Genomic DNA, 13216 nt, shown 5'->3' with positions numbered 1-13216 from the left:
ATGTATACCTACGGAGGACAACATACCAAGCACTACCGTCACCTCGTCCGTGCTATCTACGCCACCTGAACTAGGTACTTAGGCAGGTATTTTGTTTCCTAATCCGGTAAAGGATTGGCGGTGAGGTCGACAGTCGACGATAAGCGGACAATTAATTCCGATAACGCTGTCAAACCCCGCACGCAATCTATCAAGCTCGAAAATGTACTCCGCCAGCAACGACGATACACAGCGAATATTTCCACGATAGGATGGAGGTTATCCTCCTTAATCCAGCTAGAATGTTACCATCAGCTATCCCATGTAACCTTGAATCCCCCGTAATGCATGCAACATGTGTGGAAGATATATTTTCTCCACTCAGTGGATGTGATTTCATGTGGATATATCTCTGTGAGCTGTGAACAGCACGGAACAAGGCTCTCGAGTACTCAAAGTCAGGATACGGTGAAGCTCCAACATGCCTTTTGCTTCAAGGCTGTGGGCTTCGGTAGCCCTAGTCCTCTCAATCGCTGTTCCGGGCTCATCCCGGCTGGTGGGAATCCCAACTGTGCCATTCAACATCTCCTCGCCGGCGAGCTTCCCCCTTCACGCCGTCAATTCCATTGTCGTTGACGCCCAGTATGCGAATGCCACCGACCTCAGGGGCACAACCCTGATTCCACCGACGCTGGAAGCCTTCGCAGAGACGTTCGCAGAGGATCTCCGGGATTACATTGGTCATGTCCCCGTTTCTCTCGGCAGCTCAGCTCGTGATGGCTCAATCTTCTTGACGCTGGGTAACGCGGAGGACTTTCTCGATGCGGCAAGTCGTCCAACATCCGAAGGTTACACGCTGTCCGTGACAGAGCGAGGTGTGACCATCACCGGAGCCAGCCCTCTTGGTGTCTGGTGGGGAACCAGGACAATCCTCCAGCAGGCAGCTCTTGCAGATGGAAAGTTGCCAGTGGGATCTGGCACCGACGCCCCTGGCTGGGGAGTCAGAGGCGTCATGCTCGATGCTGGACGCCATTACTACCCGCCGGAATTCCTCATTGAGATCTGCTCGTATCTGTCGTTCTTCAAGCAGAACACCTTTCACGTCCACCTGAGCGATAATCTCTACAACAACGTCGACGAATACTCGCTCGAGCGCAGCCTGGAGCTCTATGCCGCCTTCCGGCCCAATTCCGACGATCCTGCTGTTGCTGGGCTGAACACGCGCGCCAACGAGTCCTACTACCGCAGCGACTTCGAGGAGATCCAGCAGAAGTGTGCGGCACGGGGGTGACCATTGTGCCGGAGATCGAGTCTCCAGGCCATGCGCTGGTCATCACGCAGTGGAAGCTGGATTTGGCAATTTCGAGCGGCATCAGCTTGTTGAACATCAGCAATCCAGACACCATTCCTACGGTGGAGAGTATCTGGAGGGTGTTTCTGCCGTGGTTCCATAGCAAGACTGTCCACATTGGAGCGGATGAATATGTCGATGCCGCTCTGAGCAAAGAGTAAGTTTTACTCACACCTTGTCGGAATTCCTCAAAATTGAAGCCTGATAGTGATATGACTTTCTAACTTCTGTAGCGCCCTTGTAGGCGAATACACCTACTTCGTCAACTCGATGAACTCCTTCATCAGCAACAGCACCGGTAAATCCATCCGCATCTGGGGCACCTTCCCCCCCTCGTCCAACGCAACCAACGTCGACACCAGCGTCTCAATCCAGCACTGGGAGTTCTTCGAAGCGAATCCCTACTGGGACTTTATCAAGAACGGCTACAACGTCCTCAACTCGGACGACGCCTTCTACATCGTCAACAAGTACTCTGGCTCGTACCCGCAGGAGCTGAATATCACCCGCATCTTCTACGGCGCTCCTGACGGCGGTCCCTATGCGCCGTATATCTTTGACACAAAAAACGCGACGAACAACCCTCCGCGCGATAATCCTGCAGTTCTAGGCCATGTAGCCGCGCTGTGGAATGACGACGGTCCCAACGCGACGACCTACAGCGAGGCATACTATGCCTGGCGCAACGGCCTTCCTGCCCTTGCCGACAAGCAATGGGGCGGCGATCTGCTCGAGGACGATTATGCGTCCATCTTCGACACGCTGCACGCCGAGGTGCCAGCGCAGAATCTCGACCGTGCCATCCCGTCAAAATCCAGCACGATCGTGCAGTACTCCTTCACGGATGGATCTACAAAAATCAAGGACCTCTCCGGCAACGGCTACGATGCTACGACCAACTGCTCCGTCTCCAAGTCTGCTATCTCCCTGACACCGTCTTGCTCGATCTCTACACCACTGGGCTCGAAAGGCAGGAACTACACCCTCTCCTTCTCCGTCTATCCGACAGCCAATACCACCGGCGCCCTCTTCACTGGCCCTGACTCTGCCCTCCTGTCTGGCAATGGAACGTCCCCTGAGATCATGCTCGTGGCGGCTGGTAACGCCTTTGCGCTGAACTACTCCCTCCCACTCAACACCTGGACGCACGCCAGCCTCATCGGACGGGGGAACCAGACGTTCTTTGGCCTCGGCAATGGGACGGAGCTGGAGTTCCTTACCAAGATCGGAGTTGATGGGGAGTACTTTGTCTGGGCGCCCATGGCGATCGAGGCGCCGCTGGCTACGATTGGCGGTGGGTTTACGGGGCTGATCAAGGATGTGAAGTTGGTTGATTATGCATGAGGTCTGCTCCTGTTTCCTAGCCTCTGAGAGACGATATCTTCAAATAGAGTCACGTGGAATTGCACTTCCGCATTCTGCACATACCGTTGCAGGTATTTTTTCGTGTACCATTCCTTCCTCTATTGCATAGAAGAGGCTCTGGAGTCAAATTCCTACCACTAAAATTGTGTTCGAGTCCTTTCTTTTATCAGAGAAACAGAGTAGTCGGTAAGAGTTGGATTATCCGCCTTGGGGGATCCGAAACCAGTCTCTGAATTATCCGGAAGAATGCATCCGGAACCTAAGTTAACGCTATCCAGGACAGCACAGCATAGACATGATTGGATACTCCCCAGAAGAGAGGTAGTGAAGTCAAGGAAATGATGACAGACAGTGTCGTGTCCTGGAACACACGGCACAACGATGCCGTAGCCTGGCCTTGGGACCTGCATGTATGCTAGCTGCAGGCTTATAAGGTTAGGGTCTATCTGGCACGGGAAATCTCCGTAAGCTATAATCCCAAGAAATGTAATAATGTCCTGTACTGTATGTCAATTCGTGGGGTCTGGCCATCCTCCGACGTGGGGCTTCGTGGAGCACAAAGTATGATCCAATCAAGTGAATCAGGTGGTCTCGCTGGCTGGATAATAAGATTGATCGGGAGACAGCTGGACGGATATCACGGCAGTGATCTATCCATTCTAGTTGCTCGTGCATACCATACCGGCTAGAACAATCCTGAACCGTCAGCCTACGGATATCAACGTCGTGCGAATTTCAGAGTTGCCTGGTCTCGACTATCTGAGAGTTGGAATGGAGAGGTCGACAGGAGATATAGGGATTCTGGGGAAGAATAAAGTATTTGCAGTGTAAGATCATGATCATACCAGAGAACAAGATGGAGTTGAACTTCCGTATTTATCCATTGAGCAGGTGTGACAATTGTGGGAGACTGAATATGATATTGACTAGGTCACAACCCAATACATGAGAAGAATGAGAATGATGTGAGAGGACTAGAAGAGTGGTTCATTAGAACTCCATATAATAATCGATATATTCTCCAGTACCTTGGTAGTTTTTTTTTTTTGTTTTTTTTTTCTCCTTTGGCGGACTTCACAGCCACATCGCTAACTCCTAAATGCCAACATTGTTGTTATGAACTTTATATAAAGCTCTGCGCTATACTCCTCTAAGTTAAACATGTTCAATATGCGACACACCCCCATCCTTCTCCTTCATAACCACCCCGGCAATCTCAGCCCCCTGCGCCCGGTACGCTTCCACCCCCGTGCAGACGTACGTCTTGAACTCCCTCACCGGGATCCCCGCCTCGAACATCTCGTGTATCTCCTCCAGCGTGCGGTCACGGGTTTCAGGCAGGCAGAAGATCACGAACAGGACGAGAACCATGTTCGAGCCAAACCAGATGTACCCGTACTTGGCGCTCCAGTCCAGCTGGGCCGGGTTGATGAAGTATGGTGCTGTGTATGTCCCGACCCAGTTGAGGAGGAAGTTCATTGCCGTCGCGAGGCCGAAGGTCATCGGGCGGAGTTGGTTGTTGGGATATTCGCCGCCGAGGAGCCAGGCGGTGGGAGCTGTAAACAAAACGTCAATTGATTGAGTTATTCACTCGTTGTGACAGGGCTACTCACCGTATGCGACGTAGGAGAAGGTGAACAGCGCAATGAATGCAACGACCACCTTCCCGGATTCCGGCGAGGCGGGCTTCACGCTCCAGACGATGGCAGGAATGAGCTGGAAGATGCCGCATGCCAGGCAGCCGTACAGGATGATGCTGCGTCGGTCGACTACTCGAACGATAAATAGACTGAAAATGACGCCCAGGAGGCCCATGCAGGTGATCATTATGGAAAATCCGAACGAGTTCTTCACTCCAGCCATGGTCAGGAAATACGTCGTGTAGATGTTGACCCAGGACGAGCCTGCCAGCCAATTCGTTAGCTTTGACATGTATATCGGTTATGACAACACCTCATATCCAGGGACCAGACGAACCGTTTGCACTGTGGAAGCACACGACGGCGATGGAGAGGAGAGAGCGGCGGCGGTTCGTCCCTCTCCACATCTCCAGAAACAGGTGCTTCTTGTTCTGCCGAACTTGTTCCTTGGTCGACTCCCGAATCTCGTTGAATTCCGCCTGCAGCTCTCGCTCGTCGATGTTGGAATTCCGCAGCCGCCGAAGCGCCATCTCTGCTTCCTTCTCTTTCCCCTGGACCATGAGCCAGCGTGGACTTTCGGGGAAAAAGATCATTGCGACGGATTGGATCGTGGGCGCGACGAAGAATATCGTCAATGGGATCTGGTATGCGAGTTTGCTGTTCATCGTGTGGGTTCCGTAATCGACGCTCGCGCCTACGACCGAGCCTACGGAGAGCATTATCTGGTAGATTGCCATGACGATGCCGCGGAGGTGAGCGGGGGAGGCTTCGTATATGTAGAGTTGCCCAAACGTGAGGTACCATCCGACAGCCACGCCTGACAAACATTAGTCTCGACGATCTTATGAGAAGATGGCAGCATACCCAGAATAAGACGCGCGACGTAGAGCGCCCCCACGCTCGTCGTGCCCAGCATGATCGAGGTCGCAATCGCATTCAAGATGGCGGCGGCCCATAATCCGCCTCTTCTGCCCACCTTGGAGCTGAGAGGGCCGACGAGAAGCGAAGAGACAAACGTCCCGATGGTCATCAAGGAGGAAATGAGCTGCTGGACAGTGGGCTGAAGAGGACGTCAGATACAGTCATTAATTACAGGGCGATAAGTCTTATCTTACATCAATGTTCCACGCCTTCAGTTTCGGCGAGTAATAGCCGTAAACCTGGAGAAAGCCAGGCATCCTGAGGCTATCAGTTCGGAACGAGAGAGCAAAGTATAATATTCAACTCACGAGAGGAAGCCACCGACGAGTGCGTAGTCAAGGCCTGTCGCCGGTCAATTGAGGTTCAAACACGATATTATTCTCGATGCTCTAACTGACCATATTGAAACGTCGCAGTTGTGATGAAAGAGCAGATGAGAAGACATTTGACGTGACTTCTCACGTCAAGTTTGAGGGGATTGGCAGTGATCTGAGCGGGTTGCATGATGGCAACTTGGCACAGACATCAAACCTGTACGCCAGGTACGTATGCCCCAATTGTAGGTCGAATAACAATACCAACACTCGAAGTCTTCACAGGATGTAGAGTATATGCATAACGAATGTAGCAAGGATCTGGATTGAATTTCCTGAGATAGACAATTATATAAGACACTGCAACGAAATGTGGCCCAGGCTTGGTGATGGTACACACCGCATAATTTGCCAACCAACCACGCGTCCAACTTTACTCACCTTGGTAATTTAGCTGAAATGTCGACTATCCTATTTAGGGCCTCTCCTGGCACATCTCTACCGATGAGGCTATCATTCTCCGGACCCCGCATAATTTAACCCCAATCCCCGGCTGATGCTTGGACATCTGAGCTTGGACGCTGAAGCTCTGGGGGATTTCCATCAGAGATGATAGGTCCCAGCAATGTGTAAGATGACCAGGAACAAGAAAGCTTGCGAGGAGCAGCTGACTGAGCGTTCGGCAGTTGGTCCTGGAGTTGCAGCCGACTTGGGGGAAATTCCCATGAATCAGATCAAACGCTACACGTCTATAATGGTGGATTGTTTGGTCTCTTGGCAAATCGCTAGTTCAAGGCGCATGTTACTAACTTGTTATGTATCTAGGATTCTAAACAACTGAACTTCCAGTGTCGTGACTTGGTTGACCGGGGAGTCCTAACTTTAATACCCCACAAGTCATACTGGACTGAGGAAACGCTAAGATCCTGTTGGGATAGCTAAACATCCCGTCGAAGCGTCACAGCTGTAGAATCTCTGCTTACGAGATGTAAAGTGATGACGTCGCCCCACATAACGTGGAGAAGGAAGGGGATTTTCGGAGATCTCAGCTGTTGAAATGACTGTCGACGGGTTTCAAGGCAGGATACGATGACTTCCGTACTCGGAAGTTTGTCGGGGAGGAGGCCTCTGCACAACTACAGAGTTTCGCTGTTTTCCACCTGATTGGGCTGAGCGAACCATGGTATCTGACAGCTAAATTTCCCCGGATTTTCGGCAGTCTCCATCCACGTTGCGGGGTGGGGGACACAGCGGGGCCCGGCAGACGTTCGGGTCGAAATGCCGAATGCTGCACGTTTCGAGTCAGCTGTCTGATGTACTGAGCGAGCCTGAAGATTGTTAATATCTGACGTTATGGAACATATAAGCCCGAGTCCTCCTTGCGATCTGGTGTACGATCGCATTGAAGCACATGAGTATAGCAAAGTACTGTACAGTACTACATCGATCATATATATAGATCACCTTCCTTCGCACATCGCTTTGACTACTGTTGATCTGTGAAAATGGGCTCCTACACTCCAAACGGGAACGGGGAGCTGCGGCGCCAGCCGCTCAAAAACTCCGGCTCCATTGACCATCTGGAATATTTCGACGTGACCCCGATCATCGGACGCGAATATCCCAAAGCAAAGCTCAAGGACATGCTGTACGCTCCAAATGCACAGGACCAGATTCGAGACCTTGCCATCACCATCTGCGAGCGAGGCGTGGTCTTCTTCCGAGCGCCGCAGGATGACCTCACGATTGCCGAACAGAAGCGCATCACCGAGATGCTGGGCGAGCTGACGGGACGTCCGAAAGAGCATGGACTTCATGTGCATCCTCTTTATCGAGATCCTAACAATATTACTATGGAGGACGGCACCACTGATGAGAATATGTATGTGCTCTTCTCCTCTTTCTCCTCGATTTCAGTGCTCTCAACCTCGCTCGATTGAACGTCCGTCTCGAAGTATATACATATGTACTCATTGGTCAATCGTATAGATACGTCATCAACGATGCGGCAACCAAAAAGCTATATGCCACGATGAAGAACCGCACACCCGCCTCAGAGCCGAGAGATCTGAGCAGAGAATGGCATAGCGATTGTAAGTTATAATCTGGTAAGCGAGCTGACGCATCGATCTGACTTCGGCAGGCCTCTTTGAAGAATGCCCAGCAGATTTCAGCTTCCTGCGCATGGAGCAGACTCCACCCGCCGGTGGTGACACCCTCTGGGTTTCAGGCTACGAACTGCAAGTTCCCATTTGCAGACTGACAGGTGAATCTAGATGTGCTGACACAGCTGCAGCTACGATCGCATGTCCCCGTCCTTCCGCAGCTACCTGGAAACGTTGACAGCGACCTGCGCCCAGCCAGTCTTCAAAAGCGCCGCCGAGGCCGGTGGCTACGAGATCATGTCGCCGCGCGGGTCTCCACTTAACATCGGCGACAAGTTCGCGCCCTCGCATCCTGTGATCCGAACGCATCCGGTGACAGGCTGGAAATCGGTGTTCGCTGGAGTCGGCCTCCATGTGACGAAGATCAACGACGTCTATTCGTACGAGGACCAGATGATCAGAGAGTACATCCTCAGACTGATCACCCGCAATCATGACTGCATCGCACGGATGCACTGGACCAAGCAGGCTGTTGCAATCTGGAGTAATGCTTGCACCTTGCATGCTGCTACGGTATGTATCCTGCAAGGAAAGGATCTTTCCCACAGTCAACTCGAGACTAACGATCATTTAGCCTGACGTCCATCTCGTGAACGGCAACCGAACTGGAGTACGCTCGTCTGGTGTTGGGGAGAAGCCGTATTTTGATCCTGCGTCCAAGTCGCGCCGCGAGGCGCTGGGCTTGCCGCCTTACTAGACGTTATACACGCAGACGGGCGAGGTATTTGTACCTGGGTTTGGTATCTCAGCAGTTCAATTCCATGGCAGTCTAGAACTCTGGTCCAACATTCATGCAAATAAAGAGAATGACCCAATTTCAATTTCCTTATACTAATCATATGAGTACAGAGTACCTCTGTTCTCCTTACTGCCATAGCGTGTCAATCTGATCTAATCTAATCACTCATGTAACCTTGCAATTGCATTAGTCAGGAGAATAGATGATAGATATTGACGTTGATTGGCTGTTCCGCCGATTCCTTATCGGGCCCACCCGTGTGGCGTTGTTTAGCGTCGCCGCGGACCATGGAACGGCAAGCCTCCTTCCGAAATAGGGAAGAGCGCATCGTGCACGGGCCAGATCATTACCCTGAAGAGGAAAGGATCTCCATCATCAAGGCCCCCACTGATCTCTTAACCAAATCCGGCAACAGATCGCGCAGATGGATACTACGCAGGAGAGAGTCCTCCGTAATATATAATAAGGAAAAAGTTCTGTAGCCAGCAGCCTCCCAATTGCTTCGCTCTTGTCGAGGACTAGATCTTGCAACAATGAGAGAGCTGAATAGTTACGTTTCTGCAGCCCTCGTTGCTGCTGCCTCTCTCGCCGGCGACGCTGTCGCTGCAGGCTCTCCTTCGTCTGCACACGCCTCGGCCCCGACTGGCGCAACGTATGCGTCCGGATTTGACATCACGACCAGCTGGGGAAATTTGAGTCCGTACAAAGATGCGCCCGGCTTCGGTTTGCCCAAGGGAGTCCCTGCTGGCTGTGAGCTGTCGCAAGTCCATGTCCTGCACAGGCACGCCCAGCGATACCCCACGGCCTACCCGCTGGATGGCCTGGGGATGCAGGACTTTGCCTACAAGGTGTCCAATTACACCGCCGCGCATCCCAACGAGCCAGTTGGCAAGGGGCCATTGGCCTTCTTGAACAGCTGGAAATACCAGCTGGGCTTTGATGCGTTGCTCGAGACCGGCGCGGCCACCGAAGCCACCTCGGGCGCCAACTTCTGGACCAAGTATGGACGGCTGCTTTATCGTGCTGGTCCTGGTCAGGCGGCGTGGAGTCCGGATCTTAACGTCTTCCCGAACGGCACTGAACGGCCAAAGCCGGTGTTCCGGACGACCTCGCAGCCCAGAATCCTGGAGAGCGCCAGATGGTGGTTGAGTACGTCTACTTTTTGCGCTAAGTTTGTGTTCCATACTGACGGCTGCAGGTGGTTTCTTTGGCAACATTGGCGCGAACAGTTCGTATTCACAATATGACCTCGTCATCATTCCGGAGGTCGACCCATTCAATAACACGTTGGCTTCGTATGATTCATGCCCTGGCGATGAGTCCCAGGGGTGCGTTTGCAACATCAACGATGGGAGGGGTTCTTTTTACTAATGTTCATTGCGTAGGGACCAAACCGCCGAAGTCTTCATTCCCAGGTACACGAAAAACGCTCTCGCCCGCTTGTCAGCCTTTCTCCCAGATGGTTTCAACCTGACCGCCGCGGACGTCTTGGCCATGCAGAATCTCTGTGCTTATGAATACGCCACCTTCAGCGCCTCCGCTTTCTGCTCGTTATTTACGGAGCAGGAATGGCGCGATTTCCAATATGCAATCGACCTGCAGTTCTACGGCGATTACGGATTCGGCTCCTCGTCCGGTCGTGCCCAGGGCATTGGATACGTGCTTGAACTCGCGGCTCGCCTGCAGCACAAACTGATCTACTCCAGCGACACCAGCATCAACTATACATACGACGATAACACCGCACAGTTTCCGCTGTATCAGCCATTCTACCTGGACATGTCGCATGACGACATCATCGTGTCCGTGATCACTGCCCTGGGACTGAGCTATTTCCGCTACGGCCCTCATGGCCTCCCAGGCGACGTGGACCATGCCGTCAACGCCACTTTCCATCTGAACCAGATTGCTCCGTTTGGCGGTCGGTTCATCTCAGAGATCTGGACCTGCCCTGCTGACCACGGATCCTTCCAGGACCTGAACCCTGTGCTCTATGAGAATCCGGACCTCTCGTCCACGAACGGGAAAACGGATTACATTCGCTTCGTCCTGAACGATGCACCGGTCCCTCTGGACGGCGTGGTTGGTTGCGAGGGAGTGAAAGATGGTTTCTGCCCCGTCCAAAAATTCCTGAGCGGCGTGCCCACTTTGAAGGAGGAGGCAATGTACCAGCAGGCCTGCTTTGGCAACTACACCTCGACTGGGCAGGTTGGGAATGGGCAGCCGCCGTTGTCATAAATATCGTATATTTGCATGGACGAGTACAATTGATAAGTTGGAAGGGTGTGAAAAGCTACTTATTTAATGGATGCCAATCATTCCTCTCGTCTAGAATGGAGAGTAGAGGACAAGCAAGGGTTTTTTGTAATCCCTCCTCCTTTTGCTGGTTGTCCTACATAGAGGTCCTGAGAGAAGGCACATTCGGCAATCAAGCAAGATAATTTGTCGGCAGCAATCGGGAAGACCAAGTCCTAGAACTCGATCTTAAGATCCCTGGCTCTGTCAGTGAACAAGCCTTCCCCACACTTTGGTGTCTCTTCCCCCGCTGGATCGCAGTTAGTGCTACCATCTCATGTACCCCATACCCCAGACTTGTTGGGTGCTTTCATAACCTTAACCTACTACTACCATGGACCTCATCCTCCACCTGGCCCCACATGCTCCCCCCTCTCGAAGAATAATATAATGTTCCAATGAAGGGGTGAGAATCTTCCACATGTCTGCAAATGGACAGACATCCATATATCTGAACTTCAATAAGTCTAGCTAGTATACCCAGCCGAGTCACGGTGACTGACTTGATATCTACGATTTTCCTTCTCGTCAAATATTGTTCCTATTCTATAATTCAAAACAAAATGGGTATCGTCCAGGACGAATCCTCCTTCAAAACAATCACCGTCAAGCCTCTCCACCCGACATTTGCCGCCGAGATCGAAGGAGTGGACTTTTCGAACGTTTCTGATGAGACACTGTCCGAGATCCTTGCTGCGCTGGCAAAAGTATGTACTTTGACAGTTAATCGTAGTTCCAACATATTCTTGACTCGCCGATGATCTTCTGCTCCATTATGTTGCTAATAGACCTGCGACTTTAGTACGGAGTCTGCGTCTTCCGCCGCACCGGCCTCGACGACGAATCACACATTGCATTCTCCAGACGCCTCGGCGACCTCGATGACATAAGGAGATACATGGTCGGCGGCCGCAAGCCGCGTTATAAATATTATGAGCTTTTTGATGCGGGGAATGTGGACGAAAAGGGCAATGTGCTCGATCCTGATAGCCCGCGGGCTCACTATGGACGGGTAAGAAGAATCATGTTTGAGAGATGGATTCATCTCGGAAAATTGGAATTCAACGATTTTTATTTTGATATTTAGGGAAATGCACTGTTCCATGTCGATTCCAGCTTCAATCCCCGTCGCGCGTCGTATTCGCTGCTGCGCGCCGTGCAACTTCCCCCTCCAGGTAACGGGGGCAATACCGATTTTGCAGATTCCCGCACAGCTTTTGAAGAGCTGCCGGAAGATCTCAAACAAGAGCTTCTGCAGAATGACTACGTCGGCGCTCACTGTCTCGCCCACTCGCGGAAATTAGCGTCCCCCGAATTTTTCAAGGACCTTGACCCTACGAAGGAGAAGATGGCTCGCCACCGTATACTCCAGTGTCATGAACCATCCGGCCGCATGAATCTGTACATCGCAGCTCACTGCCATCATATTGAGGGCGTGGCGCCGGAAAGGTCGCAGGAACTGCTCGATACGCTGATGAAGCATGTCACGCAAGAGAAGTACGTCACAAGCATCTCGTGGGAGAATCCGGGGGACATGATTATCTGGGATAACAGGTGTGTCCTTCATCGCGCGACGGGTGGAAGCTTCGAGGGGAGATATGTTCGCGATCTGAGGAGGACAACTGTGCATGATGATAGTCCCACTGCCTGGGGATTGAATCAGGTTAATGACAAGCCGGACGATTATGTCTCGAATGTGGCCCATGCCGCTGCCGGTAGTACAAGGACCGCTGTGGAAGTGCACTAAGCATAGGTTAGATGACTTAATATTGCTCAGATATCAATTCATCTAACCCGTGATATCAAGTGAGATATCTGTATATAAATAAATATACTGATACAATCCTTGCAGGTCTTGCTTTGATCGACTGGTTGTTACGCGCTGGGTCCAACCGTAGTTGCAGATACTCAGATTGGTGGTCAGGGAAGGATCAAGCGATCTGAACAGGTTCTTCACTGTGGTCGAACAGACCGTAGACCGAACGGGTCAATGCCGAACAGGCGAACAATAACAACAATAAGGGTCACTGGCTAGCTGCCAAAAGATAAACCAGACAAATGCANCCTACTAGAGCTATACCGAAGTATACCAATAGTAGTAAGATGTCTTACTGACCCTCCAAGTAAGTATCTTAGTAAACAAGTTGTAAGATTGAATTGAGCGCGATTGAAGGAAAGACTAGATACATGAGATTGATCCCCCTTTTATAACTTCTCAATCCGGTCCTCCCTCCTGCTTCCTTCACGGTTCATCTTGGAACCTCCTTCCTTATCTTATCAGTGAACCGTCAGTCACGTGACCTTGTTTATCCGTTTCTGATCTGCGGGGTACTGTTTCATCCTACCCTGTATTCCGTGAATGTACCCGCTTGTTACAAACCAACAAAACAGGAGGCTGTCCAACACAGCAACGCATGATGAAACAGTACCCCGCAAGGCATAATTAA

At 51.7% G+C, this 13216-nt stretch overlaps 5 protein-coding genes across 5 annotated transcripts; 4 read left to right on the top strand and 1 right to left on the bottom strand.

Annotated features, from left to right (window-relative positions):
* Positions 1-460: 460 nt before the first annotated feature.
* VTN77DRAFT_5856 (uncharacterized protein) lies at positions 461-2674 on the top strand (the record flags this gene model as incomplete). The annotated part of the gene is made up of 3 exons (XM_069422069.1): positions 461-1253; positions 1298-1487; positions 1564-2674. The coding sequence occupies 3 exons, from the start codon at positions 461-463 to the stop codon at positions 2672-2674; spliced, it is 2094 nt and encodes a 697-aa protein (XP_069276569.1).
* Positions 2675-4649: 1975 nt separating this feature from the next.
* Positions 4650-5760, bottom strand: VTN77DRAFT_5855 (uncharacterized protein; the record flags this gene model as incomplete). The annotated part of the gene is made up of 5 exons (XM_069422068.1): positions 4650-5152; positions 5200-5395; positions 5451-5514; positions 5565-5598; positions 5655-5760. 5 exons carry the CDS (start codon positions 5758-5760, stop codon positions 4650-4652), a joined length of 903 nt encoding a protein of 300 aa, XP_069276568.1.
* Positions 5761-7075: 1315 nt separating this feature from the next.
* VTN77DRAFT_5854 (uncharacterized protein) lies at positions 7076-8432 on the top strand (the record flags this gene model as incomplete). The annotated part of the gene is made up of 5 exons (XM_069422067.1): positions 7076-7452; positions 7560-7663; positions 7714-7810; positions 7867-8248; positions 8310-8432. The coding sequence occupies 5 exons, from the start codon at positions 7076-7078 to the stop codon at positions 8430-8432; spliced, it is 1083 nt and encodes a 360-aa protein (XP_069276567.1).
* Positions 8433-9007: 575 nt separating this feature from the next.
* On the top strand, positions 9008-10712 carry VTN77DRAFT_5853 (uncharacterized protein; the record flags this gene model as incomplete). Its single annotated transcript, XM_069422066.1, has 3 exons — positions 9008-9623; positions 9673-9802; positions 9860-10712. 3 exons carry the CDS (start codon positions 9008-9010, stop codon positions 10710-10712), a joined length of 1599 nt encoding a protein of 532 aa, XP_069276566.1.
* Positions 10713-11332: 620 nt separating this feature from the next.
* VTN77DRAFT_5852 (uncharacterized protein) lies at positions 11333-12516 on the top strand (the record flags this gene model as incomplete). Its single annotated transcript, XM_069422065.1, has 3 exons — positions 11333-11476; positions 11572-11781; positions 11857-12516. The coding sequence occupies 3 exons, from the start codon at positions 11333-11335 to the stop codon at positions 12514-12516; spliced, it is 1014 nt and encodes a 337-aa protein (XP_069276565.1).
* Positions 12517-13216: the final 700 nt, after the last annotated feature.

Source organism: Rasamsonia byssochlamydoides, assembly GCF_041956645.1.
Source record: "Rasamsonia byssochlamydoides strain NRRL 3658 unplaced genomic scaffold VTN77scaffold_43, whole genome shotgun sequence".
NCBI lineage: Eukaryota > Fungi > Ascomycota > Eurotiomycetes > Eurotiales > Trichocomaceae > Rasamsonia > Rasamsonia byssochlamydoides.
The sequence above is the reverse complement of the archived record's forward strand: the minus strand, read 5'-3'. Positions and strand labels throughout refer to the sequence as shown.